The sequence below is a fragment of the Podarcis vaucheri genome (genome assembly GCF_965113315.1).
Source record: "Podarcis vaucheri genome assembly, chromosome: 15".
Lineage (NCBI taxonomy): Eukaryota > Metazoa > Chordata > Lepidosauria > Squamata > Lacertidae > Podarcis > Podarcis vaucheri.
In genome coordinates, this window is record NC_138753.1 from 15,364,645 (window position 1) to 15,392,420 (window position 27,776).

The window sequence follows — 27,776 nt, forward strand, 5'->3', positions numbered from 1 at the left end:
GCAGCCAGTCGAAGCCATTGAGAGCATGTGAGAGCTGAGTGCAGGGTGGGGACCAAATGTGGACAAGCTACCCCAGAAGGAGCACAATCTGTTCCTCACCAGAGCTGCTCCCCCTCCCCTAACACCCTATATACCCAGGGCAGTCTCTACAAACCCTCAGAAAATGGTGGAACTAGAGAAATATTAAATCCAAATGGGGAAGCGTAAAAGGAAGCCCAAATGTGTGAATGTTTGCACCTTCTCTCTCCAAACAATCTGAAACAAGGGTCTTGAAAGCGGCAAATCCTTGCAGAAATATGGATAAGGGTGAGTTCCGTGTTGCCAAACTCGGTTCCCCAATGGGCAAAACAGGGTTATAACTCAAGTTTGGCAGGTCTGCAAGGGAGGAAGGGATGGCGAGACAGAGAGCGAGAAAATGCTTCTTTCTGTAAAGGACTTAACTAAAGTTGACTTAGCCTAATGGAGAAGAGAAGGATATATAAAAGCAGTTCCTGGCGATTTAATACAATGTGCATGCATGCCTTCTAAAGAACAATGGGTGTGGGCCATTTAAAGGAGATCAAGGCTCCAGATAAATACTGACTTCCTGCCCACAATTAATGGAGTCGCAGGACCTCTTGGCTCCAACAGCTTCCTTGTGGGCAGAAAAGCCCCAGCTTGGGAGTCTTCCCGGCCAAATGGGATTCTTGCCTTTAAGGCAAGATTGCCACAGCACAGCCCTGCGGTGATACATCACTGCTCCATTAAAGTTGTATTTTTATTTGCATTTTGCACCTGGTTTACAACCTGCACCAACTTCCTTGTGCTCTTTTTTGAGGAGTCACTGCTTATTTTAAAACACCAAAGTTTACATAGGGAGGACACCTCTCTCCCTCCTCTCTTTTTACAGGACGAATGTGGGTGGGGTTTGCAGAAGCTGAACAAAGGTATGCGAGCGCAGATTTATGCTTTTGGAAATGTTACACAGCCTCATGCTAGCTTGGGTTGATGGAAGTTGGGCGTCCAGCAACATGGAACTGACTCTCTCAGAAAGGCTCTACATTGTTGAAGGTTTTTAAGCAGAGGTTGGATGGGGGCCTGTCAGGGACTCTTTAGCTGTGGCTCCTGCATAGCAGCGGGGGGGTTGGACTCGATGAGGCCCCTTCCAACTCTATTTTGGTGATTCTGTGATTCCATGATTCCATATCCTCCAACATTTCTCTGACATTCTCTTCCACATCAAGAAGCTTCTCCTGCAGTTGATCTCGCTGCAAACATATACATCATATTCACATTTACATCAGTCACCTTGAGCCAATTACAACCTCCCGGTTGAAGCTACCTCACAGGACTGTTGTAAAGAAAAAAAGGTGCGAGGGAAGGGAATGTGTGTACACCTTCAACAGATAAATGGAATTTTTGAAAAATTAAGCTGTAAACTGCGTTCAGTCCCTGTCAGGAAAAAAGGCGGGATATAATACTAATATGATGATGATGATGATGATGATGATGATGATTATAAGTGTGAGAATGATCAGGAACATATCAGAGAGTAAATCCCATTAAACTCAATGGGACTTAGATCTGAGTAAAAATGTTTAGGATTTCAGTGTGAAGCTGCACAGTCTTTACCCAGTTACCTGAGGGTAAGCTCCATTGAATACAGTGGTGCTCACTTCTCTACAGTAGACAGCGTAAGGCTCCATTTACAATCAAGGAATAAACATGTTTCCTAAAAATGGCTCGCTGCTGAAGCATTGCAATTTTAAGTGGATTGGTGACATTTTCCTTCAAGGATTCATACGCCAGCTTCACCATTTCATTTGGTGCAGGAATTTTATTTTCAGTATAAACAGGACTCCATTTTTGCAGCTACTGCACACACGCCACTTTTAATTGCTTTCCGAGGTGTGGAGGGGAGGAAAAAGGGAAAGCGTGACATTGTGGGATCAAAACAGAATCTGGGACTGCTTCTGTAATTTTGGGACTGACCCTGGAAAACGGGGACACTTGGGAGGGTATGTGATTCGATCTGCCAAAGGTTGCTATGGCTGGAGAACCGGTGGCTTTCCAGATCTTGCTGGACTGACTGCAACTCCAACCATTCCCTGATCACAGGTCATTCCAGGGATGGGTGTCCCTTTAGTACCAAACACCCCCTGAGTTTATAATCCGGCAAGGAGTGACTATCAAGAAGCAACATGCAGCTTCTTTGTTCTCCCCCTGCACAAATCCTATAGAAGTGAGAAACCTTTCCCCTCCTGAAGCGAGAGGTGCGCCCCCACATAACAGTCAAACATAGTCTTTCCGGGCATAGCTGCCCGGGGTGGAGTGCCTCCCCCCGGCCCAGTATCTCACTGGGTAAGGTTTGGTGCTCCCCTTCTGTGGGAAGTGACAGCACAGCATGGCCCCTCCGAAGACCAGGAGGGCGCTGGCTGCCCATCCCACATACAGCGAGATGCCCAGCTCTCGCTTCAAGGCCTCGGGCACCAGGGGGTTGTAGAAATTGCTGACGATGGCGCTGGCAGACCAGGAGATGGGGACAAGCAGAGTCAGCCCGGCCAGGATGAACCCCCCACCGGCCACTGCTGAGACTCTCCCCTTGGCCTCCGGGTCCTCCACGCAGCGGGTGCACTCGGCTCCGGTGATGGCCACGAGCAGGGCCAGGGCGGAGAGCGCGATGGAGACCACCACCAGGGCGCGGGCTGCCTGAAGGTCAGCGGGGAGGTCCAGCAGGGAGTCGTAAACCTTGCACTGCATCTGGCCGGTGCTCTCGTAGACGCAGTTCATCCACAGCCCTTCCCAGAAGACCTGGGCCACGATGATGTTGGAGCCAATGAAGGCCGTCACTTTCCACATGGGCATGGCACAGGCCAAGATGGCGCCCAGGAAGCCCAGGACCGACAGCACCAGGCCTCCCATCTGCAAGGCCAGGACTGCCATCGTGCTCCCCCCTGCTGGGGAAACAGCACAGAGGGCGGTTAGTTGGAAGCAGGAGCCTTGGGGTTGGGAGAATGCCAAATAAAGCTTCCCAAACTTTTCAAGGGTCTGGATTGAGGGGATTCTGAATACAGTGGAACCTCGGTTTTCGAATGTAATCGGTTCCGGAAGACCGTTCGACTTCCAAAACGTTCGAAACCTGAAGCGTGGGAAGCATTTCCGTCCAGAAAACTCTATATGGAAGCCATGTGGCACGTTCAGATTCCGAAAAGCGTTCGAAAACCAAAGCAATTACTTCTAGGTTTTTGGCGTTCAAAAGCCGAAACGTTTGACTTCCGAGATGCTTGAAAACTGAGGTTCCACTGTAGATTGTCAGGAGCCAGATTCAGGAGTAGGTCAGCCATAAAACAACCAGTTTCAGTAAAGTTGACTCTTTATTCAAAGAAGCTAAACAGCTCTGGCTGTTTACATGCAAACACCTACCTACCTACAGAGCTTTTTTTTCTGGGAGTACAGAGGGGTATGCATGCCCCTAAACATTTTGTGAATCTTTGTACTTTTATCCATTTACTGTATTTATTTTCCCCGATTTGAACTATAAAATGGTGATTTTCTTGAGTCAAAATGAGAGCACCCCTAAACATTTTTTTAGAAAAAAGCACTACACACACACACACACACACACACACACACACACACACACCGTACATATGCAGTCATTTGAGCTCTGCCCCTTAGATACTTTTAGCATATGAGATAGCATTTCAAGAAGGGCAATTTGCCAAACCCTAGAGCACCAGCATCTAAATTATTAAAGGTTTTCCAGGATTCGGCAACACAGCCCCAGGCTGCCACCGAGAGATGAATATTAAGTTATTTACTTCTCAGATCCCACTCCATTTTTGTATACAGGTTCGAATTTGCCAGGTGGGAAGATGGAGCAATCATTTGCTGAGTTATCAAAGAGATCTCAGTAAACACCTCCACCCCAAATGCCCACAGCCTGTTTTTCTGGCCGCCACACCTGGCAGGGAGTGGGTGCGAGGGGGTGTAGTTCAGGGGGTTGTAGCTCAGCTGCCGCCAGCCCTAGGAGACCAGTCTCGGCTTCCGGCTCAGAGAGGAGGAGGCCCAAGCACTCCCATGGAGTCTGCGTTGCATTGCCACCTCTTGAGCAAGAGTCTCCTTCTGTGGCGCTGACCATGAGGAAGGAATGCCTCCTTCCGCACCCTCTCTCTGTTTGCCCTCCCACCCAAGGTGGTGGCTGATGTGAAGCCATGAGGCGGCCTGAGGCAAGGGACGGTCTGCCTGCTTCAGCCCTCGCGTGGGAACAGTGGTGTTCAAAAACATCTCCACCTAAGAAAGAAGCTGTAGGTGTGAGGAAATAACCTGCCGTTGCTCCAGAATGATGTTGCTGGACCAGGGGTCAGCAAACTTTTTCAGCAGGGGGCCGGTCCACTGTCCCGCAGACCTTGTGGAGGGCTGGACTATATTTTGAGGGGGGAAATAATGAACGGATTCCTATGCCCCACAAATAACCCAGAGATGCATTTTAAATAAAACACATTCTACTCATGTAAAAACACTCTGATTCCCGGACCGCCCATGGGCCGGATTTAGAAGGCGATTGGGCCGGATCCGGTCCCCGGGCCTCAGTTTGCCTACCCATGTGCTAAACTGTGGCTCTCGCCATTTTCTCTGCTGTCTGCTGGGAGTCTTCAGAAGGCCGCAGGGCCCTTCCATAGTATGGAACTGTTTATGTGAGAAGAATGGAAACAGACTAATATTGGTGCATCCCAACTAGAGACTTGCCCGGCTTCCCCTCCACACAGCTCCAAATGGCTTATATTTTATAGAAACATGGACTTCAGATCTATCTGTGGCCCCCGCTATAATGCTGAAGCAAGACATCCCAAACAGTATAAGACCGGCATCTGCAGACCATGCCCCATTGACTGATCAGGTTTTCTACTGTGAATGTTTAGCGCATCAAAAGAGAGAGAGAAGGGGAGGAGAAAGTCAGAGAGAAAACATTTCCTTTCGAGCATTTGCTTTGCTGAAATTTCTCATCTGGTCCGCTGATGGGGCTTGACTGGAATGTGTTCTCTCTCTCTCTCATAATGTTAGAACTCAAGGACATGTCATTAATCTGAATGCTGGAAGATTCAGGACAAAGAAAATAAAGTCCTTCTTCATGCCAGAAATAATTAAACCATGGAACTCATTTCCACAGGAAGCTGCAGTCTGAAATCCTGCCCATCACTTTAGACAGTGCCGAGCTAGATGAGCCCATGACCTGATTCCATACAAGGCAGCTTCTGATGTTCCTCTGAACAGTTTGCAAACTCAAAACTTCCCCTCTTCTTGCTCAAGAGCCCTATCTCAGCTCTTTACCTCTCAAAACCAGTTCTATCCCCACCCCTGGCACACACGCGCCCCAGTCTGGTATACGGTGTCTTCTTCCTCTTCCTTGGAATTACCAATGTGCCAACACAAAGGTGGCAGAGCAATCAGGTTACTAAAAGACTCACCTGCCTCCCTGCCCACCCGCCCGCCAAGCAGCCGGAAAGGTGGTTCAGTCCTATTAGGAATATTTACCTGATGTTCTTGTTGCCCCACCTAACAGAAAGGATATCGTGGAGGTGGGGGAAGTAGCTACAAAATGATTGCGGAATAATAGATTTGTAGAGTTGGTAGGAATCTCAAGGGTAATCTAGTCCAACCCCCTGCAATAGAATGCATTTTAATATTATTTACATGAATGTTGGCATTTTTTAACGTGCCCTTTCCCCTCATGTACACATTATTTGGTTGTGCAAAATTCAGAGAGCTGCAGATTTCAAAGGATGACTTTTGATTTGCAAAATGTTTCGGGAGAGCAAATCAGGCTCAACTTGAAATGCAAACCAAACCAAATTTCTCCCTGCCCTTAGACACAAGCCAGGGTTTATTTAATTCTGCCCCCCCTCTACCTCAGGCACCTTCAAGGTTGTTAATGATCTAGCAAAAAACAACTAAAGAGAAATATATAAGGGTCAGTGATCGAAAACAATCCCTGAAAAAGGGGCACAAGGGCCCCCATAATTTATTTAATATTTATTTGTGACATTTACATCCCACCTATTTTCTCCAAGGAGTTCAGAGTGACTTACACGGTTCTCTTCCTCCTCATTTAATCCTCACAACAACCTTGCGAGGTAGATGAGGCTAAGAGTGAGTGACTGGCCCAAAGTGAGTTTCAGGGGTGGTGGGGAATTTGAACCCCGGTCTTTCCCAGGTCCTATTCTGACACTCTAACCACTACACCACAGCTGGCTCCCTTAACAGGCTAAATGTCACAGCCCCAAGAAGATGACAGAGGATCTTGCAACCGTTAATGAGAAAGTGAATCATTTCCCCCTCAGCACAGAAATGATGTAAAGAAATTGCATGAAAGGAGTATAATATGTGGAATGGAGAGGACAGAAAGGTATGCTTCTTTTTTGTTATTTATTCAAAGCATTTCTAGGCTGCTGGGTGGAATTTACAATCAAATAAAAGGCAATTTGAAAATGCAAAAATAAAATACTGAAACACACACACTCACACACACCAGAATGCCTAACTTGAGATTCTCTATCTCTCTGTCTCTCTCCCACCTTTCTCCCCCTCTTCCTACTCGGGCCTCCCTGATTCAGGCAGAGGCAGAATATGAAAAGCCTGGCTGTCAAAGGAGAGATCAGCCTCAGAGCATCGCTTGGGCCACAGAAAACAGGATAGTTGAATGTTACTGTAGCTGATGGGAGCACACAGCCCTGCTGGTTGGGGGCACTGATGGAAAGGTGCCACACTAAGAAGGCCAGCATAGGTCAAAACACCCACTTCCCCAAAAATATACTGACTGAATAATGGGCTAGAGCCACTAACCAGAGGGAAAGAGGTTCAGAAATTGACCTGAAGAGTCTTTGGAGGTCCCTCTCCCCAGATACAACGTTTTTGGCAGTGACTGGTCCCCAAGGTTGCACCCTGTGAGCTTCGTGCCCAAGTGGGGATTTGAACCCTGGTCTTTCCTAGTTCCTAACTTGTCACCACAACACCACAATGTAGAGTCTTAGCACCCAAACTCTCACTGGCTTCCCCCTGCCACTCCACAGTTCCAGGCCAGGTAGCGAGATGCAGATTCTAACAATAGGCAAACCCAGAAATGCTCCTGGAACACAGAGACACACACAAACCCTTAACCCCCACCATCCTGGGGCTGTTAGTCCCATCCCTTTGTGGCTCTTGAGTCTCAAAGTCACAAGGAAGCTTCCCTCAAAAGCTTCAGTCCAGCTTAGAAATCTAACATCCGCCGGGTGGTTTGGAAGCTCACTCTGCTTCTGCAGCTCAAAGGCAGTGTGACGGAAGCCAGTTCCTGGCCTGCTTTGTTGGTCAACCTAGCCGCGTTCCCGTTTTAGGATTTGGTGGGCACAGCAAACAAAGGCTGCTTCCAGAGTCAAGACACAAAGTGTGGGGGGTGGGAGAGAGACTCAGGCAGCGAAGGAGGGTCCCTCTCCATCCACAGTAAAACCTACTCAGTCGCCTTCATGGTGGAAAGGTCCCTCAGGAGAAGGGGACGGTCCTTAGACGTAGTTACTGGCAGGCACTGACCGCGCCGCCATGTACTTTGCTGAATACGGCTTCTCACTTTTCGGAGGGCAGTTGCAGCACAGCAAGGCCCCGCCGATGATCAGGAGGCTGCTGGAGGCCCAGCCGATGAACAAGGAGGGCCCGAAATCCCGCCTCTGGTTGTAGGCGAGCATGGGGTTGTGGAAGTCCTGGATGATGGCATGGGTGGTCCAGCAGAGGGGGATGAGAAGCAGGAATCCCGAGATGATGAAGAAGACACCAGCTGCGATGATGACCCGGGCCTTGGGGACTTCCTCCTCCACGCAGTTGGTGCACTTGCCGCCCAGGATGGCGAAGCAGGTGCCCACCACCGCCAGCACAATGGCGATGACCACCAGGGCCCGGCCGGCCTGGATGTCCTGTGGCAGGCCCAGGATGGCCTCATACTGCGTGCACTGCATCTGCCCAGTGCTCTGCATCACGCAGTTCATCCACAGGCCCTCCCAGATGCGCTTGGAGAGCAGGATGTTGTCTTCCTGGGAGATGGCCACTTTCCACATGGGGAGAATGCAGCAGGCGAGCGAGCCCAGCCAGCCGATGATGGAAAGGGAGATGCCCAGGACTTGGATTCCCATGGAGGCCATGGCTTCTGGAACTTTGGTCTCCCCTGCTGCGCACCTGCAGCCGAATGGTGAGCGGGAAGACTTGGGAGTGTGAGGAAGGTGGGGAAATTTGGGAAAATTATAGGCTGCAACAGTGGGTGGAGTTTCCTGGCTCCATCCTGGCTGAGAGGACCCAGAGGCTCAAACCTGTTCCCCGGGATTCCTCTGCATCATATAGGCTGGGATCGTTGCGGCACATCTGGGACAAGAGGGCTGAGTTTCCCTGTTCCTGTATCGCTTGGGGAAACCAGCCAGGGATGAGATGGGATGGGTGAAGGAGGCCGGCCGGATGCTGTTGAATAGAAAAGGTGTTGCAGAGCTGGGGGAAGTTCAGAAAAGGGCATCCGGAATGATCCAGAGATGGAGCCACTCCCATAGGTGTGAAGATTTTGCTGTGTTTTTGGCACCGTCGATCAGGGGGAAAGTGAGTGAGAGTTGGTAGGATAGACACTTAATAAATTATGCATGGCATGGGAAAAGTCACTCAAAGGGACCCAAACTGTCATCTAATCCAACCTTCTGCATTGCAGGATAAAGAAAAGTTTCTTTTTCCTCTATCATAATGCTAGAACTCATGAACATGCCATGAAGCTGGAAGATTCAGGCCAGAGAAAAGAAAGTCCTTCACGCCGCAAATAGTTAAAAAATGGAATCACTTCCACAGGAGGCAGTGATGGCCACCAACTTGGATGGCTGTAAAATAGAATTGGACAAATTCAATGCGGATAAGGCTATCAGTGACTCAATATCCATGATGGCTATGCTCTGCTTACATGGTCGGAAGCAGTAATGCTTCTGGATATGAGTTCCTGGAAATGCCAAGATGGGAGAGAGAGCTCTTGTGCTCAAATCCTGCGTGCAGGTTTTCCGCTGGCTGGCCACAGCAAGAACAGGATGCTGGATTACATTGGCTTTATGCAGTAGGATCTTCTTATGTTCTTAGGTTAACTTCTTGAATAGTTTGATTCAATACATTCAGGTCTGAATCAAGACAACAGTTTCCTATCCCACTCCAGGGGCTGATTCACTCAGCAGTGCTAAGGTGATTCTCTTGGGTTGTGAAGGTCCACTGGGTTCATTCTGCAAGAATTTCAGCTCTGGCTCTATTTTCCACCACATAGAAATGATTTCTGTTGTCACTAATTACAGCTGCTTCAAATGGTCTTTTTGCTGACGTTTCGGCTCTGATCGACTTGCCACGGACTGTACCTGTTGCATGCCATTGCCATTTAATGCCAATCTTTGCCATTTTGTTTCCTTATCACCCATTTGTGCATAGAGAGAGATACACCTGACAACAGAGGAACGTGTTCCCTGCCTTAGGTAAAAGTGGGCTCTCATCCACAGGAAAGCTTCTGACAGGAGCCAGGTGTGTAGCTCAGGGACAGAAGATTTGCTTTCAGTAAGGAAAGTCCCAGAATTGATCTCCAGATCAAAAAGAATCACGTAGGAGATGATGGAAAGGCGGAGGACTGCAGCTCTGTAACTGAGCTCCTGTTTTGCATGTTGCCAGTCATTGTAAGCAATACTGAACTAGGTGGAAAGCCGGACTGACTCATTCTAAGGCAGCTGCTTTCTACATTCCTGACTGGGAAGGACTGGTGCTCTGTGACAAAGCATCAGCTTTGCTTGCAAAAGCTCCCAGGTTCAATCAGGAAAAGCAGGAGCAATTGGATTACCAAGCAGGGTGGGACACAGTGTCTCCTTTGCATGCAAAGCGCCCAATCCCTGCTGGCATCTTCGAGCAAAACTGGAAAAAGACTCCCTAAGACCCCTTCATGGATCACTGCCTTGCCGTGGCGAAGGGGCTTGAAGAACTCAGAGAAGCTATGAACTATGGATGGAGGCTCGCAACATTATACAGGAGGCAGCAACTAAAACCATCCCAATGAAAAAGAAATGCAAGAAAGCAAAGTGGCTGTCCAACGAGGCCTTACAAATAGCGGAGGAGAGAAGGCAAGCAAAATGCGAGGGAGATAGTGAAAGATACAGGAAATTGCAGATTTCCAAAGAACAGCAAGGAGAGACAAGAAGGCCTTCTTAAACGAGCAATGCAAAGAAATAGAGGAAAGCAACAGAATGGGAAGAACCAGAGATCTGTTCAAGAAAATCGGAAATATGAGGACTCCCTGGAAAAGACCCTGATGTTGGGAAAGATGGAGGGCACAAGGAGAAGGGGACGACAGAGAATGAGATGGTTGGATGGTGTTCTTGAAGCTACTAGCATGAGTTTGATCAAACTGCGGGAGGCAGTGGAGGACAGAAGTGCCTGGCGTGCTCTGGTCCATGGGGTCACGAAGAGTCGGACACGACTAAACGACTAAACAACAACAAAGACCTTGGAGAGCTGCTGCCAGTCAGTATAGATAATATTGAGTCAGATGGACCGTGGTTTCACTTGGCAAAAGGCAGCTTACTGTGTTACACCTTTAGTCAGAACAATGAGGACTGGAGCCTTGGGCTGTTTATAGAGGAAAGGCTGTAGTTCTGGCCGGTAGAGCATCTGTTCTGCATGCAAGAGGTCCTGGGTCCAATCCCTGCTGGCACCTCCAGGTAGAGCTGGGGAATAGACTCCCTGCCACAGAGAGACATTGCTGCTGCCAGCCAGTGTTATGATAGCAAGCTATCTAGGTCAATGGCCCTCCCACTTCCATGCAGTCTGCTCCAGACATCGTCTTGTCCTCCTTGGAGGGCGTGAGGTCCACAAGCAGCAGGGCCACGCCCCTGCCACTGAAAGCACCAAACCGGTCTGGCCAGTGAATGTTACCAGACACACCGCACAACAGCAGCAGCAGCCAGCGAGCCATCATCTCAGAGGTCTGTGGAAATAGAAGCCAGGGAACATGGAGGGTGGCTCCACTCAAGGCAACCTGCTGCCATCCATTCCTTCCCTTGTAAACATCTTTAGGATCACAGCCCCAAAAGCGACGCAGTGAATTGGATAAGATCTCGTTAATCAAGCGACTGCCCTAATAAGGTTGAGCACGTTGTTAAGCTCACAAGCGGAGTACTGGAAAGACACCCCCCACCCCGTATTCTCATCGGAGAAGGCTAGCATGGATCCACAGCTAGAGGCAGTAATGCTTTGGACATCAGCTGCTGGGAACTGCTGCAAGGGGAGATGGTGCTTGTGCTCAGGTCCTGCTTGCAGGTTTTGAATCTGGGTCTCCACAGCCCTAGACCAACACTCTCATGCTCTAATTCTTCACATTTTCATGGAGCAACATAGACCAAGTAGATAACATTGGGGTGCAGGCTGCCCAGTATCCCCACCCACCCTCTTTGGGCTGCCTGCTTGATGTTGACCCATGACAGGGCATATTCAGTGGTGGCTCCCTGGTTGTGGAATGCCCTCCCTCGTGAGGTGCATCTGCCTCCCTCGTTATTGACTTTCAGGAGGAATTTTTTTTTTTTTTTAAGTTTTACCCAGGCCTTGGCTGGCAGAAAAACACTGTCCCAGACAACACTGAAACTACCAGCTGAGTGAATGCATTTGTTTAAAGCTGTTTGCATGATGTTTCCAAACGATGTTGTTGTTGATCAGTTTCTTGCCCGCGGCACCTTAGGGAGGAAGGGCGGGATGTACATTGAATAGATGATGAAGATAAAATAAAGGTAATGCATTCAGACGCCTGGCGAAAACAGTGTGTGGCTCACGCGGGGTGCATTAAGTGCGCAACACTCTGTTGGGGAGATTTATTTGCAAGAGCAAATGTGCGGGTGTTCCTTTCAAGGAGGCGAATTCTCAGGTATTCAAGGCATACCTATCTAGGAACGTACTCTGGCAAAGGAATGTGAAGGGCAGGGGCCGAGAATGAAAAGTTCTTTGTCATGAAAGGCTGGACAAGGGCCAGCGAGGATCTGCACAGCTTGTTGGCTTCCAGAGATCTCTGCCCAGCATTGCCCTCCATGCTTATGGCATGCAGGCGATGGAACTAAGAGCATAAGGAGAGCCTGCTGGGTCAGGCCAGTGGCTCATCCAGTCCAGCATCCTCTTCTCACAGTGGCCATTTTCTCTGGGACGCTTGCAGGGCATGAGGTTAGGTAAAGGTAAAGGGACCCCTGACCATTAGGTCCAGTCATGACCAACTCTGGGGTTGCGGCGCTCATCTCGCTTTATTGGTCAAGGGAGCCGGCGTACAGCTTCTGGGTCATGTGGCCAGCATGACTAAGCCGCTTCTGGCGAAGCAGAGCAGTGCACGAAAACGCCGTTTACCTTCCCGCCAGAGCGGTACCTATTTATCTACTTGCACTTTGATGTGCTTTCGAACTGTTAGGTTGGCAGGAGCAGGGACCGAGCAACGGGAGCTCACCCCGTCGCAGGGATTCGAACTGCCGACCTTCTGATCAGCAAGTCCTAGGCTCTGTGGTTTAACCCACAACGCCACCCGCGTCCCATCGGGCATGAGGTTATCAAGGGCTATTAGCCACAATGGCTGTGCTCTGCCTTCACAGTTGGATGCAGCAATGCTTCTGAGTCCCAGTTGCTGGAAACCATAGAAGGGGAGGGTGCTTTTGTGCTGGAATCCTGCTTGTGGGTTTCCCATTGGGGCATCTGATTGGCCCCTGTGAGAACAGGCTGCTGGAGTAGATGGGCCATTGGCCTGTTCCAGCAAGCTCTTCTTACGTCTTTGTGGGCTGTTTGGGGAGGTTCCCTCTCCCCTAGGGGTTTATTTTCTAAATATTTGTCATACTTTTGCAAAACTGGAGGTTCATGCAAGCCTGCTGATACTTCCCCGCTTGGGCGGTTTAGTTTTGGCTCTGAGAACGAGTTAGCAGCTAGTAGTCATCATACACCAGTAATGGTGACACCGTTCTGAGAAGGCCCATGCCGTCAGTTCTGCTTGCAAAACCATAGCGCTGAGCTAGTTATTCATTTCCGTCTGTTTGCGGAGTGCCCAAGGCCTTAGAACAGTCCCTTTCCACAACTCAATATGTTTTCGGAAGTTCTGCAGCACTTGTCAAGCGTGAGCTGAATCGATCCAGGCAAAGTGGTTTGCAACACAGCTCAGGTCTTGCAAACACAGCATCTGAACAGCTTATCTTAGCAGCCAGGAAGATTGTCAGCAGGAAATGTCACCAAAGGTGGAACTGTCCCACAAAAAGACAAACTGGAGAGGTCAAAGGTCAGGAAAGGAGATAAATGTGTAAGGCCAGGTCACTGCCGTCACTTCCACCTGACCAAGGCTAAGTCAAGCAGGACAGCGCCAGGCCTAAGAGCCAGCAGCAAATCAAGGATGCTACCGCAGGAAAACAAAAGTGGGGTTTGAGTTGGAATCTCCATAGATAAAGACATGTAGCTGAGCAGGAGAGCATCTGCTTTGCATTCAGAAGGACCCAGGTTCAATCCTCAGTGACATCTCAAAATAGGGCTGGGGAAAACCTTGGAGAGCTGCTGCCAGTCAGTGCAGACAGTACTGAGTTAGATGGACTAAGGGTCTGTTGAAGTATAAGGCAGATTTCTACAATCCTCTATAAAGCAGCTCTTGGTTTGGAACTGGAATCTTAGCTTGGTTGTTGAGCACCTCCTTTGCAGGCAGAAGGTCACAGATTCAATCCCTGGCATCTTCAGACAGGGGTGGGAGACCCTCCCTGGAGACACCCCTGCGCCTGAAACCCCAAGGAGCAGCTGCCAGTCAGTGTAGACAGTACTGAGCTAGGTGGACCCAAGGGTCTGACTTGGTAGTTCTCAGAACAAACAAAGACTACGTGAACACACAAAGGCTGATCTGGGGAGAAATGACACTGGGCATTCTATCAGCTGGATAGCTCAGTTGGTTTGAGCATGGTGCTGGTAAATCCCCATAAGGGGCAGCTGCCTATTCCTGCATTGCAGGGGGTTGGACTTGATGATCCGCAGGGTCCCTTCCAACTCTATGAATCTATATGAGCATGTGGAAATACCCCTGTGGGGTGCCAGTCTCTCTCTGGTGGGATCCCAGCCTGTCTCAGGCAGCATTTGACCCAACCCACAACAGCTGGGCCCATGGCACCGATACCCAGAAACCTCTTCTTCCTTTGCCAAGGCAATCTGGGGTGCTTCAGGCAAACTGAAGGTTAGCCCCCTGTTTGCTGAGCCCCTGAAATGCCCAGCTGGGCCAGGACGTGGCTGGGGTGGGGAAATAGGGGGAGGTCCACTCACCTGCGGAGCTCTCTGCGGCCTCCAGCGAGCGAAGGATCCCAGGAGATGGCGGAGGGAGGGAGGGGACGGGAGGGAAGGGGCGGCTGGCAGGGGTCTCTCCCTGGGCATGGAGTGGAGCTGCAGAGTGAGCTCCTTGAGAGGGGAAGGCTGGGCCAGGCAGGTCGCCAGGGGAGGCGGAGAAAGCCACAGGGGATCAAGAGCAGGTGTGCGGAATGTGTGCCTGGAATCAACAGCCTGTCCTGGAGGGAAGGGAAGGAGGCAGCTTTGGCTAAGGAGGCCCAGCGAGGACGTGAGTGCAACCAAAGACCTGCATGGCTGAGCTCCTGCTTCCCAACTCATCCTGCCTTGCAACAGTGAAGAGAGGATGTCTGTGCACGCTCAGGAATTCCTGCAGCAGCTGTCGCAGAGAGTAACTCCCACCCCAGATACCTCTTTGATTATTTTTTCTTTTGTGACTGATATATTGCATTTATATCCCACTTTGTTCTCCAAGGAGTTCAAGGTGGCATGCATGGTTCTCTCCCTCCTCGTTTAATTCCCACAACAGCCCTGTGAGGTGGGTTAGGCTGAGAGGCAGTGACTGGCCCAAGGCCACCGAGTGAGCTTCATGGCCAAGTCGGGGATTTGAACCCTGGTCTCTCCCAAGTCCTAGTCCAGCATTCTAACCACTGCACCAGGCTGGCTGAAATAATAATAATAATAATAATAATAATAATAATAATAATAATAATAATAATAATGTTTAGAAATTAGGTAAGAGCTGGGAACGTGATGGATATTGTAACACACAGCCCAATCTCTGAGCAGCAAGAGAATCTGGTGGTTCCAGCACATACTCAGACTTTGGTTTCTGTGGAATGAAGGTAGGTGGAGACTGTGGTGTCTTTAGGATTATATGGCTTTATTTACACATATATACATTCTGAGCGTGGGATGGAAGGGCTCATACTTCCTGCTCCAGGAAGCCCACTTCTGACACCAGTGTTGCATGCTCCCCAATCTCTGAGCGGCAAGAGACTAGGGGTTCTAGCACCTATCCAGGTTCAGTGTCCTTGGGAAAAGGGTCAGCAGGGACTGCAGTATCTTTCGGATTATATAGTTTTGTTTACACATATATACAGCCTGAGCATAGGACGGAGGAACTCGCAGCATTAACATCCCAATAGATCTGCCCACCCCATTAGAGTTCCAGGGCGATCCCCAAGCCATAGCTTTTGAAGGGTCATCCAGATTGACCCCCCCCCCAAGCCTATAACATTATGGACAGCGGGGAGAAATCTCTTATATCCCTAGGATTTCAAAGGATGGCTGCATTTCGGCTTGCAAGTTATTCTGCAAAACACAGATTTGCTAAGTTCATCTACGAATGTGAGTGGGCTCAAATTTTTCTCCCATCCCTAGCAGTGACTTTCTGAAGTAGGGGAGGGCTCACCTTATAGCCCACATGGCCATTCCCCCAAAGAGAGTCCCAAAATGCCGGCAGATGTGTTGATCCTTGGTAACTACACCCACCCCAAATAGCAGGTGAGCCCACCAGGAGGTCTGCTGCATACATACAATATTGGGACAGGGCTTTTAGTGTGGTAGCACCTGCCCTCTGGAGTGCCATGTAGTTACATTTCAGACAAGTTCTTATTGGCTTTCTGGGGTCTATTCAAGACATTCCTCTTCCAACAAACCTTTTCAGTGGGGATTATTTATCCCAGTCTGAACTCGTATTCAATTTGAAATTGTACTCTTATATGGAATTGTCTTAATCTGATATATGTTTTTGTGTGTGTGTGTGTGTGTGTGTGTGAAAATGTTTTAATTGCCTTTATACATAAAATTGTTTTATATATGTTTTATTTTTGAGAGTTTTTCATTGTTGAGGTGCTCCAGGATGTTTCACAGGAAGTGATTCACAAACAGAAACAAACAGGATAATACCCAAATCAATTCAAATCTTTATTGCTGTGGTCAATGAGCAGGACCAAGCATCATATTCAATGTGTTCAGACCAGTTGACAGTCATAAAATTGTAAACCATTCCCCTACTTCCTCTTTGATAAGCTGTTTCAAACCAACTTGAAAGCCTTGTTATCTCCCCAGCCATTTGCCAGAGCATGGAGGGTTTCTCAGTTACCCCACTTTGGCAGAATGTTCTTGCTCCTCCTCAGTAAGAACGTCTTGAACTTGCTTTCCCAAATAGCCCTTTTCTAGTAAAAGACAAAAATTGATACTTGATCATGTAAGGTAAAGGTAAAGGTAAAGGTAAAGGGACCCCTGACCATTAGGTCCAGTCGTGACCGACTCTGGGGTTGCAGCGCTCATCTCGCTTTATTGGCCGAGGGAGCCAGCGTACAGCTTCCGGGTCATGTGGCCAGCATGACTAAGCCTCTTCTGGCAAACCAGAGCAGTGCACGGAAACACGTTTACCTTTCCGCCAGAGTGGTACCTATTTATCTACTTGCACTTTGACGTGCTCTCGAACTGCTAGGTTGGCAGGAGCAGGAACCAAGCAACGGGAGCTCACCCCGTTGCGGGCATTCGAACCGCCGACCTTCTGATCGGCAAGTCCTAGGCTCTGTGGTTTAACCCACAGCGCCACCCGCATCCCACTTGAGCATGTAAAGGGTGCCCTAATTGTTTGTTCAGTGACCCAGAGTTCTGCGGTCATAATGGATTGCCATGCTGTGATGCCCTGAGATCATTTAAGCTTGCTGATGACTTCTGGGGTTTTCCTGCCCTCTTTCTCCTATGCTTCTTTACCAATAAGGGAAATTACTCTCTAGACAAAGCCAAACACACAAGGTGTGTCCACATGATATCTTTAACAAGTGTACAATCTGTGCGCCTTTGTATACACTAGTTGAACCGACACCTGTACAATTATTCCCAGGTAATTGTCAATGAGTGTAGTGTCTGTGGTCCTCCGTAATCAACAGCTGAGCTATACAATGATTCCGCACCCTTTCACACAAAAGCTTGCAGATGTGTAGAGAGACGGCTTGTCCAGTGTCCACAAGTGAACAGGCCTACACACAAACATGCTTTTCCTTCCAGGCACGCTTTTTCCGCAGACATCTTTCACCGGGTGGTTTTCTGCAGACCTGCCCATTTGGGTCTCCACCTCCCATAGTTCCCTCCCTCGCTCAGTCCCCACATGTCACAGAACCACAGCTGGTGAGGAACACACACGGCCACGTGGGAGATATTTGTTCTAACTGATGCTAGTCCTCATGAATTCTCATGGGGTTCAGGGAGGTGAACCAGAACGTCCCTCTCTCTGTCCCAGCACCTGTCTCTCTGCCATCACTCTTAAAAGGTAAAGGTAAAGGTACCCCTGCCCGAACGGGCCAGTCTTGACAGACTGTGGGGTTTGTGCGCCCATCTCACATTTATTGGCCGGGGGCCAGCGCTGTCCGGGGACACTTCCGGGTCACGTGGCCAGCGTGACATCGCTGCTCTGGCGAGCCAGAGCCGCACACGGAACGCCGTTTACCTTCCCGCTGGTAAGCGGTACCTATTTATCTACTTGCACCCGGAGGTGCTTTCGAACTGCTAGGTTGGCAGGCGCTGGGACCGAGCAGCGGGAGCGCACCCCGCCGCGGGGATTCGAACCGCCGACCTTTCGATCGGCAAGCCCTAGGCGTTGAGGCTTTAGCCCACAGCGCCACCCGCGTCCCCGCCATCACTCTTAAGCAACAGCAAATCAGCCGTTACAGAAGAGTGACAGGCGCAATGTTTGCAAACCAGCACTCTACTGAAGAAATTCGAAACCCAGGAGCAGCCGTCATGACTCAGGTCCTGGCTCTCTCATCTCCCAAATATGATACATGAGAGGAGCAGCGCTCAGAAAGTCCCGTTGGGAAAACGGTGAAGTGAAACCAGGTGGGGCCTCCAGATTTCAAGAGAGGGAATGTCTTGGTTCACATTCATACTACAGATTTAAAGCCCCCTTAAAGCACTTTAACATAAAGGAAAAAGAGACTCCCCTAGGAGGAAAGGTTGCAGCGTTTGGGACTTTTTAGCGTAAAGAAACGACAAGTACTGTATGAGGCAGCATGATAGAAGCTTATAAAATGGTAGCAGCTTATAAAATTAAGCATGGCCTGGTAGAACTCATGCATATCCCATGAAGCTGAACGTTGGAAGATTCAGGACAGATAAAAGATGGGACCCCTTCACACATTGCATAGTTAATCTATGGAACTCACTCCCACAGGGGCCAGCGATGGCTACCAACTTGGATGGCTTTAAAAGAGGACTGGACAAATTCATAGAGGGTCATAGGGCTACCTGCAGCTACTAGTCATGACAGCTGTGCTCTGCCTTGGCAGTCAAAAGCAGGTGAATCCCAGTTGTTGGAAACCACAGGAGCGGAGAGGGCTCTTGTGCTCGGGTCCTGCTTGAGAGTTTCCTACGGTCATCTGGTTGGCCACTGTGAGAAGAAGATGCTGGACTAGATGGGCCACTGGCCTGATCCAGAAGGCTCTTCTTATGTTCTTAACAGTCATGGAGAATATTGGGAACTGCAGTTTGGATACTGGGAACTGTAGGTCAGTGAAGTCGGCACCCTTAACAAACTGCAGCTCCTGGGATTCTTCAGAGGAAGCCATACCTGCTAAAGGTATGGTGTGGATGTGACCTTAGTCTGAAGCAGCAATAAGCCACCGAGAGTCCTGTAAGCGCCAACAAGATGTTGCAGCGCGGGCGCTTGGGAAGAGATAGCATCACTTTAGCCTCATTTGTGCTTCTCTCCCCATCCCTTCTGGAATTCCCTAAGGTCCCATTGGTGTCTTCTAAATTTACAGAGCAAGAATTCACCACCTCGGAGGAGGAGGTTAGTTTATATGAGACCTATGCTAAGCACGCACTTGCTCAGCAGTGTTCAGAAGCATCTCACAAGATGCTTGTTTATTGGGGCCATCAAGGCGGGACTTTTGGGCAAAGGTTGGGGCCTCCGTTCAGCAGACTGAGAATGAGGGAGGGCCCCCAATACAATTACCGCATTTGGAAGCTTTACTTATTTATGCATTTATTCAAATTTTAAAAATGATACTGCTTCAAATAATTGCAATATCCCAACGGTTTACAATAAAAGATACAATGGCGGCAATTAAAATGCAAACAACGTCCAATGCAGTTACCTTGAAAACCAGATTAAGAATAAGATTAAGAAACCACCACTGCATATATCTCAAATAAAAACTGGGCCATGTAGAAAAAAAGGAAGAGTCAGAGTCCAGGAAAGCTTGGGTAAACATACGAGTTTGTAATAAGCGTTTAAAGGTCATGACGGTCTCCGCCTCACGCCCCACTCAAGGGTGGGCGTTCCAGAGGGGTGTGTGCGGTGACTTCTGTGTTACCACCGAGGAATGATCCTCAGGTCATGAAACAACCGCAGGGTCTCCTCAGGAGACCTAAGGGCACATCCACTCCATAGACTTAAACTGGCCTAACAGTCAATCCTTCTTCCCAGGCAACTCTGAGAATTGTAGACCTGTGAGGGAGATAGAAATCCCCTGACAATTCCTAGCACCCATAGCAAACTATAGTTCCCAGGATTCCTTGAGGGAAACCATGACTGTTCAAGTGGTATACACTTGATATAAATATATAGTGAAGCCATACACCTTCTAAAGAGAGGGAGCCCATAAGACCGTTAAGTCCCAACTTAAGTCTAAGATGACTGCATACATGGGTCTGACAAAGACCCATCCCAACCAGTGAGAACCACAACCCCCAGCTGGTAATCACTGGTCCACCAGAAAAGGGCCAGGGTCCAGTTTGGCCCATGAATTAATTGTATTGAATTCCCCACCCCAACCACCATACACTTGTCCCACACATGACATAATATATCAGGCTCTGTGGGTGAGCAGACCCTCCAAGCATCCCTGTTTTCTAGGGACACTCCCAGATTCATCCCAGTTTCTGATTTGATCTCAGAATGTCCCATTTTCTCTTAGGACACCCCTATTTTTACCAGAGACATGTTGGAGGGTATGGCAGGATGTCCCTATTTTCATCAGAGAAATGCTGGAGGGTATGAACTAGGACGTCCCTATTTTCATCCAATAAATGTTGGCTGAAAAACACCTTTGTCCTATTTAGAAAACTATCCCTTATGCCCCAGACTGTAAAAGGTTTTTATAAGGTATCGATCGGCCTTTCCATAAAACTCTGGGCCGTGTGATGCGGAGGGTGAAACTCACTCACTTCCTGGTTCCCCACCTCCAACAAGTTGGCGTGGGGAGAGGGAACGGTTTCAACCTCGTAAGAAAAATGGACATGGTTCATCGCCTCCTCTCTGTTTCCTGGTCCTAAGGAGGCAAGGAAGCTGCAGAGAAACCAAACTGTTGATAAGAAACCGCCTGGGAATATGTACTCAAGGATAGGATAAAAGCAACTGCAAACAAACAGTCTTTGCTCGGGCTGCTTTGTTAAACAAGGCTGCTGCAGAGGTCAGCGTCACTTACATAAACTCCAGGGCAGAGCAGGAAAAGGCTTGTGGTCCAGGATGCTTGACTCCAAGAATGGTCAGCCAGTTGTCTCTTAGAGCTGGGGATGGACCATAGATCACCTAGTTTCTTTCCCATGGCTACTAGCCACAATGGCTACGTCCTCCCTCCATTGTCAAAGCAGGCGTACCTCTGAATACGAACTGGGAATCACAAGTGGGGAGAACTGCTGTTGTGCTCAGGTCACGCTTGTGGGCTTCTCATTGGGGCATCTGGTTGGTTGCCGCGAGGGCGGGATGCTGGACTAGATAGTCTACTGGCCTGATCCAGCAGCTGCTTCTTATATTCCTATGCATTCCATCACACATCTGTTCTATCTCAGTTTTTATGCACTTTAAAAAAAAACCAACATTTAAATTGTCTTGTGCTCATAACTAACTAAATACAGTGGTACCTCAGGTTACAGATGCTTCAGGTTACAAACACTTCAGGTTACTGACTCTGCTAACCTAGAAATAGTACCTCGGGTTAATAACTTTACCTCAGGATAAGAACAGAAATAGGGTGGTGGGCGCGCAGCGGCAGCGGGAGGCCCCATTAGCTAAAGTGGCCCCACAGGTTAAGAGCAGTTTCAGGTTAAGAACAGACCTCCAGAACAAATTAAGTTCTTAACCTGAGGTACCACCATAACTGGCAAAATGCTGATGCCACGAAGTCTACCATTCGAGGTGGCAACTTCCCTTCTCCTTGTGGAGTCGGAAATGCAGCTTAATAAAAGAAAAAGAAATCTGCAACCCAAGGTGGAGATCTGAAGACTGGGGGAAATCTCAGAGAAACTAAAATGGACAGATTTTGCCCATCCGTACCTGGGCCTTGAACCTGGAACCTCTTGCTATGCCAAGCAGGCAACCTATTGCCCTGAACTGTGGTCCTTTCCCATAGCATGCATGGGGGGGGGGGGACACCCATACCGCTGCGACCCTATTCTGTGGCTGTGGTTGCTGTTCCAGGATTTTTCTGCCACTGCAAATGCTCCCTAGGTGTGGTGTGTGAAAGGAAAACTTTTCTGCTCTTGTATCCCATGGATTGAGGGGTCAGCTGGTATTATGGAGGAGTTTTGTGGCACCCATTTGGGGTGAGCGTCCATAAAGATGTCTCATTCCCCAGGTTTTCTATAATCAGGGATTACGGTATATGTGTGCATGAGATTTCTAGCCTTTGGGAAATTCCCTTGGCATCGCTGATGCCCTTCGGTGAGTGAGTCAATCAGAGACTGACTTCTGACCTGTTTAGCTTTTTTTAAAAAAAGAAAGTATCACTATACATGTGGGTGTGCATATGATGTAAATACTGTATGGACCTTTATTTATTGGCCATCTATTAAGGTCATATGCTTTGAAATCTTATTGAGTCCAACGGTTTAATGTTTAAAGGCAGGGCAGGAAATACCTCTGAGCCTCCAGATATAGTTGGACTAACATAACCCCCATTAGCCAGCATGAGCAATAGCAGGGGATGGTGGGAGATGGAGTCCAGCAACGGTTCCCCATCCTTGTGCGAAAGGATCTCTCAGTGCAGCAGGCTCTGTAGGACAGACAAAAAGAGGATGAAGCTGGCAGTATACATACAGTGGTACCTCGGGTTACATACGCTTCAGGTTACAGATGCTTCAGGTTACAGACTCCACTAACCCAGAAATAGTACCTCGGGTTTAAGAACTTTGCTTCAGGATGAGAACAGAAATCGCGCAGCGGCGGCAGTGGGAGGCCCCATTATCTAAAGTGGTACCTCAGGTTAAGAACAGTTTCAGGTTAAGAATGGACCTCCAGAACGAATTAAGTTCTTAACCCGAGTACCAGGGATGGGGGAACTTTTCAAACTCGAGGGGAACATCCCCTTTAGGACACTTTCCATAGTCACATGCCCATGTTGGGTATGATCACTAGAGGCAAATGCGGGCAGAACAACAGGTGCAACTCTTAACGTTGTATTGTCCGCAACGGTCCAGCCAGACAAAATCAGAGGTTTCTGCATCTCTCCATCGTCTATCTGGGCAAACAGGAGCTATGATTACAGTTCAAGGATGCATTTTAGCCTGGAAAAGGTACTCAAGGGCAGCATGGAACAGGGCAGGTGAGGTAGTGGGCATGGAGAGAGTCCCGCGGACCAGAAAGAGAAGCATGGAAGGCCAGCTTTGGCCCAGGGGCCTCAGGTTCCCCACCTCTGATTTATATAGGAAGCCGAGATGAGTGAGGGGCTTCCTACTGCCTGCCAATGGCCGATATGGCACCTCTCTCTATTTGCACCCATGTCTGAAGAGGGCTTCAAGTTGCTTGTCTTCTAGCACAAGGCAAAAGATGCCCCTGATAGAGCAGCAGCTCTGGGAGCCACATGACGACATGAATCAGCCCAGAAGCACACCTTTAGCAACATCCGCTTTGAAGCTGAGGTTCAACAAAGGAAGACCCACAGATGAAGAGCCCCCCCCCCGACAGGTATGGCCTCTGCCTTCTGCTGCAAATGGGTCCTGCCCTCGCCTGCCAGCCAGAGCGTCACGGCAAGCAACCAGCTGGAATTCAGGGCCCGTTTCCAGCTTTGCCCTCCTTAGCAAAGCGCCATCTTTCACGCATGCCATTTCTACAAACAAACAAACGCAGAAAGAGGATGTTCGCAGCATGGAAAGGGCATGTTGAGAGTCCGTTAGGGACGCCACGCCCCTGCCTGAGCTAACACACCCCGCCCTGGCTGCAGAACTGTTATAAATCAACCCTGATGAGCTTGGGTTCCTCAAAGGCTCTGCCCGAAACCAAGAGAGCGACAGGCCGCCACCGCGACACTGTGCTTGGAGAAACAGCGACTGACTTCGCAGCAGCAACATGTCGATGGGCCTGGAGATCGGGGGCATCTCCCTCTCTTTCTTGGGCTGGGTGGGCTCCATCTTGTGCTGCGGGCTGCCCATGTGGAGAGTCACCGCCTTCCTCGGCTACAACATCGTCACCTCTCAGTTCACCTGGGAGGGCCTGTGGATGAGCTGCGTGGTCCAGAGCACCGGCCAGATGCAATGCAAGGTCTACGACTCCATGCTGGCTTTGGGGGCGGACATCCAAGCCGCCCGAGCCCTGATAGTCATCGCCATTGTCCTTGGGGCATTCGGGGTGCTCCTCTTCCTTACCGGGGCTCAGTGCACCCGCTGCATCGAGGAAGAGTCTGTAAAGGCCAAAGTCACCATTGTCTCCGGGGCGATCTTCCTGCTGGCCGGCGTCGTGACCCTCATCCCGGTCTGCTGGTCGGCCAACACAATCATCCGTGAATTCTACAACGTTTTGGTTCCCGAATCCCAGAAGCGAGAGCTGGGAGCGGCTCTCTACATCGGCTGGGCAGCCGCCGCCTTGCTTCTCTTTGGGGGCGCCTTGCTCTGCTGCTCCTGCCCCCCCAAGGAGGACAAGTACAGACCCACCAATGTGGCTTACACTGCAGCACCCAGGTCAATAGCAACCAGCTACGACAAGAAGAACTACGTGTGAAGTGGGAGGGCAGCCCTGTTGGAGGGTGTAGTTTGAGGTGCCCACCGGGACTCTCCTGACCTTCCCCTTTGCTTCCTCCAGGAACGAGCAGCCGCCGAGAGGGAGAATAGATGTTCAGAGACTTTGCTCAGCTTGCCCTTTAGGGACTGGACTTGGGCCCAAGGACCTGAAAGTCATCCTCAGGAGAGGAATGGACTTGGCTGCCTCCGTCGTCCTCTCCTTTTTTGTGTGGACGTTGTTTGCCTTTGAGCTGAACACTCCTTGCTTCCCTTATTGGACTTCGACCCAACACCTGGCAGACTGAACCCCCAAACCCCATGGCTCAAACTTTGCCTCTCGTCCCCATCATGGGGGAAGGACATAACCGCCGACGGTTTGTATAGGCCTGGGAGATTCCTAGCAGATGGCCTGCCTCATGCCGTTCCACTCTTGCGTCAGGCCTCCATTTTCTCCACCATGGATTGTTTTGTGTGGGTTTGGGTCTTTGGGTAACTTGAGAAACCAATCAAGGGGTGGGGGAGGGTTGTGATAATTTTCTGGCTCAGAAAGAGACCCCCCCCCGAGTCTGTTCCTGAGCCGATCTGTGTTGGGAAATGGTCCAATGAAGGTCGGTAGTTGTTAAGAAAACAGGCTTTGAGAATATAAAATAGACCACTTTGGGGAGGGCACAGAAGGAGGCTAAACCGGTCTCAAAAACGGCCAGTCTTTTTCCGTCAGCAAAATGGCAGAAGGTTAGTGGCTGCAGACCTCCTCCTCTCTCTTTACCCTTCAGGGACTAGTTTGGAAAGAGTCCACGCTGCCATCTCTTGCCCTGAGGCAATGAAGAGAAATCCAAGAGAAAACAAACAGTCCTGCTGAAGAAAAGCAGTTGCTATGAGGCAAAAAACCGAAACAAAACAAAAAGAGAGAGGCTGCGTCTGAGCACCTGAGGCGTTTTCTTCGGGCGGGGAAGCTCGCTGTAGGTTGCCGAGCTGAGGGGTAAAGATGGCCGACAGCCTTTGCCTCATCACGCCCTCCTGCCCTTCAGAGTGAGTTCCCTTCGGCCGCAAGGGAACAAGTGGCCCAGCAAGCCTGGCTCCTTGAGGATGCCCAGTGGTGGTCACCATCTGCCGCCAATGGCAGCTTAAGCCAAGTAAAATTCACCTTGACTTGCGGTGGATCCCTGTCACCTTTTCCCCCTCAACCTTCCTCTGGAAAGGAGACACAATGTTGGTGGTGGTGAACTTTGTTACACATGCACGAGGGCAATTGTGCTTCCCTCTTTTGCTTTGTGATATGCTAAGTTATGTGGTATTTTCTGTCTTTTGTCCCCCATCCCTCTTTCTTCGCGCCAATAAAACTCTGGTGTACTTGACAATCCAGGACTGGCAAATTCCATTCTTCCAGAAACGGTGAGCTAGGCTGGCCTTATTTCCAGAGCTCCCCTGTTGTTCTTTTGCTCCAGCTTTGTTTTACTATTATTATTATCGCCGTTGCTGCTGTTGTAATTGTGTTTATTAATTGGGTTTCTTAGCTGCCCTCCACTGTGAGATCCCGTGGTGAAAAAAATACTAAAACCAGTAATAATAATTTAAAATCAGAAGAAAATGGTGGGTCCGCCTGAAAATATTTATTTTATTCACAAAATGCATATACCTCTTTGATTGTATAAAAACAATAATCCTCAAAGCAGTTTGCAAAAAGAATAAAACAATGAAATTAGCAGTGAAAACCATAAATCAACTCTTTGGAACATTCAAAAGATAAAATTAGCAATAAATGCAAAACAGAATAAAACATGCACCTGCATTCTACATGTCTGGGTAGGCTTGTCTGAACAAAAATGTTTTTAGTAGTCGCCGAAAAGAGTACAGTGGAGGTGTCTGCCTGATGTCAAGAGGCAAGGAATTCCAGAGTCCACATATGACCCACATGCAGAGGGGGTCGTATGTGGCACCTGTAACAGGGCCACCTGCATCTCTTGGGTGTCAAGGCTCAGGGTAAAAATGTGCATCTTCAGCTTACAATGAAAGCTATACAGTACAGCCATTGGGCCAGAGGCACTTCTGTGTATGTATGTTTGGTGAGGGGAGAATTATCCAGAAACAAAAAAATATGCCCTCTTTAGGGTCGCCACCCCAAACCTCTGAGGCCTGTAGAACTACCAAGAGGATCTCCTCTGTCCCAAGAGGATATGTGGGGGGATCTTTTCATAGCACTCCCCCCTCACCTGCACAGTTTGCTTGTGTTGTGCTGGCCGCAGTGCTAAGCATAACTATAACTGTTAGGGAATTTAGGGAACCCAGACCCCCACCCAATACTATAAGCAGAGTACAATGATGACTTTTGAGCATCCACAATGAAATATTCCAATGCTAGGGATAAAAATTGGTGCACCGCCTTTAAAAAATGATCTAGAAATTGCAGCTTTGAGTGTCCATGATGACGTATTCTGGCCCTGTTTTACAAACAATTTAGAAATCATAAATTTGAGTGGCTATGACGAAGTATTCTGATGCGGGGGAGGGAAATTGGTGTACAGTACCCACCAGCTTTCACAGAGGATTTAGAAAGTGCAGGTCTTATTTTTGCTAGCTTGCAGCAGCTATAATCCAGCTCTCAATCGGGGAGGTGGCATTGTGAGGACTTTACAGTAAGGTAAGGGTTGTATAGTGAAAAGCCTTCGGGTCTGATCCATAGAGCATAAACCACTGCAGCCTTCCAGATGTCCATGCTACAACTCCCATTGTACAACTCCCATCGTCCCTGACCATCGACCGTGCTAATTGCGGCTAATGAGAGTTGTACTCCAAAATATCCGGATGGCACCAGGATGGCGAAGGCTGAGCTGCCAGAATGTCCAGTTTGAAGCAAAACTGGAGCTTTGTAAGAAGATGACTGTGGAATGTTTTCCGCCCAAAGGAAGCCAGATTGCAAGGGGTTCAGGACGTAGCAAAAAGGTGTCATTCTCCACAGGAGGTGTAATTAACACGAGGGACTCACTGCCACATGATGGGAGGTGAGAGAAAAAGAAATTAGACAAAATACAGTGTGGACAGGGAAAGGAAAGGAGGCTATTGGACACGACAGATAATTAAACAGACGAATGTCAGTATTTGTCAAGGATAGTTTTGAGTACCAGATGTTTGCTCATACCCTGCTTGTGGGATGCAGAACCTACCACTGGGCCAAGAGGACCCAGGATGCCAAAATGGAGCATGCATGCACAAATGCAGTCTACCTCTGAATATTAGATGTCTGGGAATACACACTGATGGATGAGCCATCACTGCACTTGAAAACTTCCCAGAGGCACCTCAGTTCCCACTCTTGGAAGACAGATGCTCAGTCGGAGGAGTGGAGAATCTCAGACCCAGGGGACAAATACGGCCCCCAGGCCTCTCTATCTGGCCCTTGGGACTCTCCCCAGACCACCACACTTCATGCCTTCCTTGAGGGTTTTAGCCTGACTGTCCTTGAACTCTGAGCATGTTTCTTGGTTGCCTGGAAGTAGAAAAGA

The 27,776-nt window shown here is 49.2% G+C and overlaps 1 protein-coding gene and 2 pseudogenes across 5 annotated transcripts; 1 reads left to right on the forward strand and 2 right to left on the reverse strand.

Annotated features, from left to right (window-relative positions):
* Positions 1 to 739: 739 nt before the first annotated feature.
* Positions 740 to 14,443, reverse strand: LOC309520127 (claudin-4 pseudogene; annotated as a pseudogene). 3 transcript variants are annotated; one of them, XR_014224624.1, is made up of 3 exons: positions 14,308 to 14,443; positions 5,515 to 5,642; positions 740 to 2,936 (listed from the first exon to the last, which is right to left on the reverse strand). The product of XR_014224624.1 is annotated as a claudin-4 pseudogene (transcript). The 3 variants fall into 3 exon arrangements; XR_014224623.1 differs by lacking the exon at positions 5,515 to 5,642; XR_014224625.1 differs by lacking the exon at positions 5,515 to 5,642 and having other exon boundaries at positions 740 to 2,933; positions 14,308 to 14,428.
* On the reverse strand, positions 6,387 to 8,367 carry LOC309520129 (claudin-4 pseudogene; annotated as a pseudogene). The gene has a single exon. The product of its transcript is annotated as a claudin-4 pseudogene (transcript).
* A 9,080-nt stretch (positions 14,444 to 23,523) lies between the features above and the next one.
* Positions 23,524 to 25,634, forward strand: LOC309520128 (claudin-3-like). Its single transcript, XM_082201588.1, has one exon. The coding sequence runs from the start codon at positions 23,630 to 23,632 to the stop codon at positions 24,275 to 24,277; it is 648 nt and encodes a 215-aa protein (XP_082057714.1). The 5' UTR covers positions 23,524 to 23,629; the 3' UTR covers positions 24,278 to 25,634.
* Positions 25,635 to 27,776: the final 2,142 nt, after the last annotated feature.